At 42.8% G+C, this 7629-nt stretch overlaps 1 protein-coding gene across 3 annotated transcripts; it reads right to left on the bottom strand.

Moving 5' to 3' along the window:
- Positions 1–2427: 2427 nt before the first annotated feature.
- On the bottom strand, positions 2428–7520 carry C17H2orf81 (chromosome 17 C2orf81 homolog). Of its 3 annotated transcripts, none has more exons than XM_061552958.1 (5): positions 7282–7520; positions 6764–6848; positions 6030–6274; positions 4378–4593; positions 2428–4118 (listed from the first exon to the last, which is right to left on the bottom strand). In XM_061552958.1, exons 3-5 carry the CDS (start codon positions 6267–6269, stop codon positions 2949–2951), a joined length of 1626 nt encoding a protein of 541 aa, XP_061408942.1. In that variant the 5' UTR covers positions 6270–6274; positions 6764–6848; positions 7282–7520; the 3' UTR covers positions 2428–2948. The 3 variants fall into 3 exon arrangements, with proteins under 3 accessions (XP_061408942.1, XP_061408943.1, XP_061408941.1); XM_061552959.1 differs by having other exon boundaries at positions 6764–6843; XM_061552957.1 differs by lacking the exon at positions 6764–6848 and having other exon boundaries at positions 7282–7519.
- Between the last annotated feature and the right edge of the window lie 109 nt (positions 7521–7629).

Here is a 7629-nt window from a genome sequence, read left to right as displayed (position 1 = left end):
GTTCAATGATTCAGTGACCCCTCTGAAGAGGTGCAATGTACTACAAACCCACACACACATGCACACGTATAGAAAGTTTGCATTATGGGTGAGAGGTTATAAGCCATCTGGTGAGAGTTTGTAACTTTGCCTAGAAGAGTTGTGAAGAATACAGATGTTTATTTAAATGATTTGGGGTTTTTTTTCTGCAGTGTATGGAAGAAAAGTGGGGAAGAGGAGGAAAATGGATGAGTTTTTCGGACTTTGTGAGATGTTCAAGATCGTGAAAGCTGTCAAGCATCTGTCGTGGCCATCGACCCTCAGACATGAGGATCACATTGGATTAATTGTTCGGTATAGCCAGTCATGGGTGAGCGATATCAATGCTTATGATATTCTAGAAGGGCTATAAAGCTGTCATTTGGCACTGACATAATCAGTGTATGCTTATAACTATAAACATCATTAAACCTACACTTCGAATTTTTGGGCTCCGCTACATTTTTAAGTGAATCTTTTAAACGTTTTTGCTTTAAAACCAAAGCCTATGAAAGTTTGCATCTTAAAATTTTGAAGAGTGCTGAATCGCAATATATTCATGTTTTTGATCATGCTATTTGTCATGTGCTTTTTGAAAGAATGTGATGCTAAGGTTAATATAAAGTGAGAAAAGCCTGTTTTTATTTAGTGATTACTCTGGCAAATCTTGTGTAATTTATCAAAGTAAATGAGCCTATTCTACCAAGAGCTGTTCTAATTGAGACAGACATATATACCGACGAAAGAACAGACAGACGAAATGTGATTTTTTTTTCATGTTTAGCCAACTTCACATTAAGCAAACAATAGTGACCACGTTCGATTCCCACCTGATTTGGTATTTGCACTAACACGTGCACTTGTTCATCGTCGTATTTAATTGAACATGATAGCTTACACATATAACCTTGTAAAACATTCCTGCCTCTCTGAAGTCTGAATGCATCATCTGTCGGCATTCGCCCATCACGCATAAAACTGGACGCTCCATTGTGGCCAAAATAATATAAAATAAGTGCACGGGTGTGACCAGCATTCATATCTATAACAACAAAGCATCAAATGTCCACTGAGCCACTGAGTAATGAATAACTATGACATTAGTTCTAGCCATGACCTAGAGGTAATGGGTGTGTTAATCTCTGACAGTGCTGATAGTCCTAAAATATATGACTGCTTTAAAACTAATAAAGACCCAAAGAAAAATCTTAATTTCAGAAAACCCCTGATGGACTTCACATTATCTCAAACAAGGAAAGAAGAAATCTTTACAGCTGCTGTATAATATAACTGAACTCCGCCACTGACTGGTGAACGAAATAATTTAATATTTTATTTTATTATTTTAATCTGCGTGATCTACAATTTTTTTTTACGTAGGTTTATCGTGAACACGGTCATAAAAGTGACAGGAGGAAATGTAAACAGTTGAGACAAATGGCAATAAAGGCACAGTTACCACTGTGCTTAGACCTTCGCCAAATCGCTGTTGGCAATAACTAGCCCGTTTATGGCTGTTGGACACTGTGTAAAGTTCACGCAAGTGGAATTCTTTGAACAACTCTCTTGCGCCTCCTTGTGTCAAGGAGAGACGACTACCCCAAAGGATCATTTGAGATTAGTGCACTCACTGCATATCTACCACTGCACTTCATATCGAAGAAAGCATGTCTCTTGCAAACCATTCACAAAGTCGCCATTGAAAATAAACAGTGCTATAACAAAAATCAATATTGCAATGTGACAAAATAATTAAGTTATTAATCAGTGAATATTGCCTATTTTGAAATATATCTCAGACATATGGACACTCACAAAGAAAAAACACATTGAAATGCATCCAAAGAAGCGTGGAGAGATGCAATGCATGGTATTATACTGAGAAATATAAAGTGGAATACATGAATGGGAAAACATTGACACGTTGGAAACATTATATTGACTGTTAGTAAAAGTGTGCTTGGGGCAGGACACATCGCTGAACGGGATGATGGTTGGTGGTCAAGGGATGTGCTGGAGGACATTTGCCGAAGGGATGGAGTGATGACATCAGCTCATGTGCAGGTGCTGGAGGGATCGTTACATCACGGGACTGTGAAAGATGATGAGATGGCTGTGGGGAGACCATCATCCAGTAGTCGTTTGAAAATGATGCCCTTGCACTTGACTGGAATATGTATTCTTTAAAATTGTAAATTTAACAGAAACTTTCGTGAATAAGTCAAGAGAATACAAAAACTGTGAGCTCCTTTGAAGCTACTGCTTGCAGATGATTCAAAAGATTGCCAAATTATTGAAAAAAACATTATTGCAGACATGTTATATCCCTTTCATGTGTTTTCTTGGATTTGACATTATAAGCCACAAGGTTAAAGACATTCATAAATTACAACGCATGTGCCATTATCATTCATGTTTTAACATAGTTTATTCACGTGAATATAACATTTTGATTATGTTTGCAGGTACTGTACTTTGTTTAATACACGTGCATTCAGAAAATTACATTTCATGGAAGATAGGGTAAACAACTTGGAACTTTGGAATAGAATGTGGAAAGAAACTGTTGCAGATGTAATTATGGAGAGGGACACGTTTACAGGATGGAGGGGAGCACACGCACAGGAATGTGGCCCCCAGAGGTCGGAGACCAAAGGGAAAACCTGAAGACCAATAGTGGGATCATTTAAGAGTGGACTTTGGAAGTTGGATGTTGCAACTACTACCCAGTCTAGTGGAAGGAAGTGACAATGAGGTGTGTAGTGCCATGACATCTTTACGTTGACTATTCTTTTTTACATATTTACGGTATGGAAATGTGAAGTCAGATCAAACAGAGCTACCGTGGTAAAAGTCAATTGTGTATGCAGCATAATTTGTGTGAATTGAAGACCTTCTTGTGCATTTTTTTTAATCTTCCAGAATTAACCTTATTCGGGGTTAACAGGCAGAGGGTGGATTTGTAACTCAGCGTTTTGTATGAGTTGGTCCACAGTAATGTAAGGGCGAGGCACGCTTGGGAGGACGGGACGCAAGGTGGAGTGAAATGTGAGCGTGTTTGTGTGTTCAGACTCTGGTTGATGGTGCAGAGTGCCCGACTTTATGTGATTTCCTTCTCGCACCACCACTCCCGGCGATGGTTGAATTTGATTAAGCACAGATGGCGTGAAAGGCAGGACTTCCTCCATTTCGAGGCGCTCAAAGCTGGATGTCACGACAGCTTCTGCTGGCTTTAGTTTATGAACATCCAGCTGTTTACTGCGCGGCAGACTCGGAGGCAATGATGGAAGAATGGGCTTGACTCTTAATGCTTTTGTGCCTTGGGCACCCTGCCATAACCTGGAGCTGTGTAGTCGTGCCATAGGATGCAAACTCAGTTGGCCTCTCTTGCTCTCAATAAAAAAAGTATCAACTGCCATGTGACTAGCTGCAGTGGCTGCATCAGCCCTAAGATGTGGTTTCTGAGAGTCTTTGTCTTTGCGGAGGGGTTGATTGGCCAGCCGATGTGGAGTGTCTTGTTGGGTTTCTGCCACGTGGATTTTCGGGCAGACACGGCGACTGGGAATGTGAGCAGGGTCAATTTTACTCACAGCCACGAGTCGACCGTACTCGTCAAACTCTCCAAACGCAGCAGAGTTGGAGAACTGAAGAGAACCACCATTATTCTCTCCGGTCTGGACCCGGCCAGCCTGGATCTTTAAAAGATTTTGGAAGGTGGCTGGCAAAAGAGCCATGTGCTTGGGCATCGGCTGAGGTTGTGATTGGTTGTGCAGAATTTTAGATTTCAGCTCCTTTTGAGCAAGCTCTTTCTCTGTTTCCTGCAAGGATTTTGTAAGGTCGATGAAACTGTTTGTATTCAGTGGACCGATGTGAGGTTTAAACTTTACCTTACTTCTCTTGGGCTTTTCTAATTTTTTGATCGGTGGTGATGGTGTGCGAACTACCACTTGATTTTCAAATGTCTGAGCACTAGCTATAGTATCCTCTAATGCCATTATCAACTTCAATTGGTCGGCCTCTTTAGGACTGTCAATTTGTACACTGTCAACCTGCTCCTCTTCAAGATCCACTTCAGGCTCCTTGGGAAATAATTCAGGCTCCTGTGGAAACATGACATTATATCAATATCGGTACACTTTACATTAAACAAAACACTTGCTCGCATACATTTATATCGCACATCTCACGCAAGTTTATTCATTAGTGCTAGAGATATTTTTGTGAGACTATACCAACCACGAAAGGAAGGGACATTGAACCAAAGTGGACTGAGAGATCTGGTACATGCAAAAGCACCATACAGGAAGTGAAAACGTTTCTTATCCATTCGCCTCAACCAGAGGCCCAGTAACAACTAACCGGGGCAGTGCGAGAAGTCAGTCCAGAGGGGGCAGAATCTGTAATGGGGACAGATCCCTGTGCCCAGGTGTCGATGGAACATGGCTGGGGTTCCAGGTCCTCCTGCCAGCTGGGGTCACATTCCACTGACAGTTGCCCCTCGTCTCGTGCCAGGAAGCGGCACTCAATCACATTCAGAAGAGCTTCCTTTGCCTGGCTCACTGTGAATGGGATCAGCTGGTGTATGTGACAGAGGGAGACACACCACCAAAAATGAGAGAGATAATAACGAAATTATAAAAAAAAACAAATCCTTACATTGTCTATCAGTGAAGTGGTTAAATTAATAAAAATGCAATACACTATAAACAACTTTCGTGGCTTTGCCATAGGTTGGTTCAGACTTTTGACTTGATTTAAAATTGAATTACTAGATCAGGTAAGTGAGATAAATATTTTGATTTAAAGCTTTCGTGACTGCAGAGATTCATATTCTTGGTTCTATCGGTAAAGTCACGTAGAAGGGAAACAATAAAATAATACAAATATAAAACAATAACATTCTCACGACGTTTCGACTGCAACACAAGCAATCATTATCAAGTGTGAAAAACACGTCAAGAAAATTTAACAAGTAAACCCGTAAAAACAAAGTTTTTCACTCTAAATCCTTTATATGCGTGGCGGCTAGAGTTCTCTCGTCCTCTGGCTTGAGATGGCTGCACTCTATGGGTCAGATGATTGTCTGCCAGTATTAAGCAATTGGTAATTAAATATTTAATTAGTTTTCCCTAAACAGTGTAAAATTTTGGAACAAAAATTTTCACGAAAATTAATTGTCACACACAACGAGTCTGTGTGGAAAATGTCAGCTCGATTGGATCACGGGAAGTGGGTTAAAAAACGAGCGAAAGATTTGCACGGTCCTAAGCAAGCAAGCGAACTTAATATAAAGGATTTAAAAATATATTCGCCTGTGGAGGACGCGGGGATCGATCCCGCGACCTTTGGCATGGGAAGCGAGGGCGCTACCAACTGCGCTACTCCGCCACGGCCTGTGGTGGGGTTACGCTCTGGGCTCTTATACTGTGGCGTTCAGCCAAAGCTATGAATGCGTTCTATTTGAATATATGTAAAATAATTTTTTTTTGCCTAAAAAGTGTACAATTTTGGGAATTTTTTTTCACGAACAATAATTGTCTGGCACAACGAGTCTGTGTGGAGAATGTCAGCTCGATTGGATCACGGGAAGTGGGTTAAAAAACGACCAAAAGATTTGCACGGTCCTAAGCAAGCACGCGAACTTAATATAAAGGATTTAAAAAGTGGTGGTTTTTCTTAACGTTAGCACCACGGACAGCGATTTTGTCGCAAAAATTTTATTGCTTTCTATTTTTATTATTTTATTGTTTCCCTTCTACATGACTTTACCGAAAGAACCAAGAATATGAGATAAACATTGTATGCCTTTTCTGTGTGTTGCAAGGATACAGGGAACCTGTAACATTTGTATACGTCTCAATACAAAAAATAAAAGCATCACTAAAATACACTTCCCTGGAATGATTTAAAACCAGCTGGGGTAGTTCTTGCCTTTTTGGTAAAGCCAATTAATTAAGATGAACGCGAACTTAAGTCAACGACGGTGAACCTTAACCAACGCCGAGACGAACCTGTCTCTGGATGTATATTTTGTGGCACTCCTCCATGGTGCACTCCAATAGCTCCTCGAGGAGGTCCCTCACGTACATCTCACCATCCTCCAGGTCCAGCATAGTTAGCCACTCGGCCTCGGTGAGACGACCAGCGATGATATCGTTGGACACGACCACGGGCGCGGGGGCCACCGGCGGGGGAACGGCCGTGCTGCGGCCCTTCTCTGTCCGAGACCTCGTGGTGCCAGAGCGTGACATGGTCTCTGCAAAGACACATATTGAGACGTCACTTGCAATTGTCATTATCATCATCATCATGAGCAGCAGCCATGTATCAGAATCTGAATATGTATTTATACTAGAGGAATCCGATGAGCTATAAATGTATTTTCACAGATGTCCAGTAGGGGCAGGTCTGCATACATACATGTATTTTGTACTTCTTTCGCACCGTACGTAGTCAACCGTGCTAATCGGAGGTGCGGTGGAAGGACAAACTAAACACAAAACACAATTCTAAAGAAATGAGTTTTCATTCTCGATTTAAAAGTGCCCAGCTCCAGTGGATTCCTCGTGTCAAAAGGAAGAACGTTCCAGACGGCCACATAAGCGTGCATCTGAAAGCGCGCGATGCAATCGCCGTCTTTGTTCGATGGCCAGTCATGATCAATACACTTATGGATCACCGATTTCTCAAGTCATTGTCATCTCTCACGATCCTGCGATGTATAATAATCCACAAACGAGCTCACTTTAGAACTCCAAAGACCACGGTGGAGGTCCCTCCCGTGGCTGGCAGTCTCTAAGCATCGTGTCCTGTGCCCAGGCCGAACTGTTCTGAACAGTTAGAGCGACAACATTTCAATGTTTGTAAGGAAGACATCGATTCTCCCCACCCCCCACCTCTCACAACATCCACTAGCACGGTTGGCTACGTACGATGCGAACTGAGTTCAACACACACACATGCGTGACATTATCAGCCAGGCACAAATGAGTGACAAGACCGTCAACTATAACCATGAAGGGGGAGTGGATTCAAGACGAGTTTCGATTTAAAGCTTTCGTGACTGCAGGGATTCATCTTCTTGGTTCTTTCGGTAAAGTCACGTAGAAGGGAAGTAATAAAATAATAAAAATAAACATAATAAAATAATGTTAATTTGCATTATTTTATTACTTCCCTTCGACGTGACTTTACCGAAAGAACCAAGAAGATCAAGAGGAGTTCTCAAGATTCACATCGGCGCGATCTTGCCGGTGAGCTCACCGTCTCGCCGCGGTCCCTTCAGCTCGGCGTCGAGCGGCGGCGCAGCAACGAAACGACGCAGAAGTAGAGGGCAACGACGGCTGCAACGAAGGCGCAATCGATGAGGGAAGCCAACGAAACACACGCGGAGAGAGCGATCACAAATGCCGCGACACGTTCCGTGCCCAGGGCCGCGTGGTGGTTACCGTGGCGACGCCATCGCGGCGTTGCTATGCGACGGCGGCCGCGCGTCTCGTCGCCATTTCCGCGTGCGCGATGACGTATGGGGGGGGCGTGTCGTCGCCATTTTCGCGTGCGTGATGACGTATGGGGGGAGGCGTGTCGTCGCCATTTCCGCGTGCGTGATGA

This window comes from Lethenteron reissneri, chromosome 17 (genome assembly GCF_015708825.2).
Source record: "Lethenteron reissneri isolate LAM-NWPU_2019-01 chromosome 17, ASM1570882v1, whole genome shotgun sequence".
NCBI classification, from domain to species: domain Eukaryota; kingdom Metazoa; phylum Chordata; class Hyperoartia; order Petromyzontiformes; family Petromyzontidae; genus Lethenteron; species Lethenteron reissneri.
Note: the sequence above shows the minus strand (reverse complement) of the source record. Positions and strands in the feature narration are given on the sequence as shown.

Bases quoted from the DNA above. Each gene is read 5' to 3' on its own strand.
- C17H2orf81 (XM_061552958.1), bottom strand. From the start codon at position 6,269: ATGTCACGCTCTGGCACCACGAGGTCTCGGACAGAGAAGGGCCGCAGC. The intron at 4,594-6,029 runs GTTCGTCTCGGC...CACATACACCAG, and splicing joins AAATATACATCCAGAGACAG to CTGATCCCATTCACAGTGAG. The intron at 4,119-4,377 runs GTTAGTTGTTAC...ATGTTTCCACAG, and splicing joins TGACTTCTCGCACTGCCCCG to GAGCCTGAATTATTTCCCAA.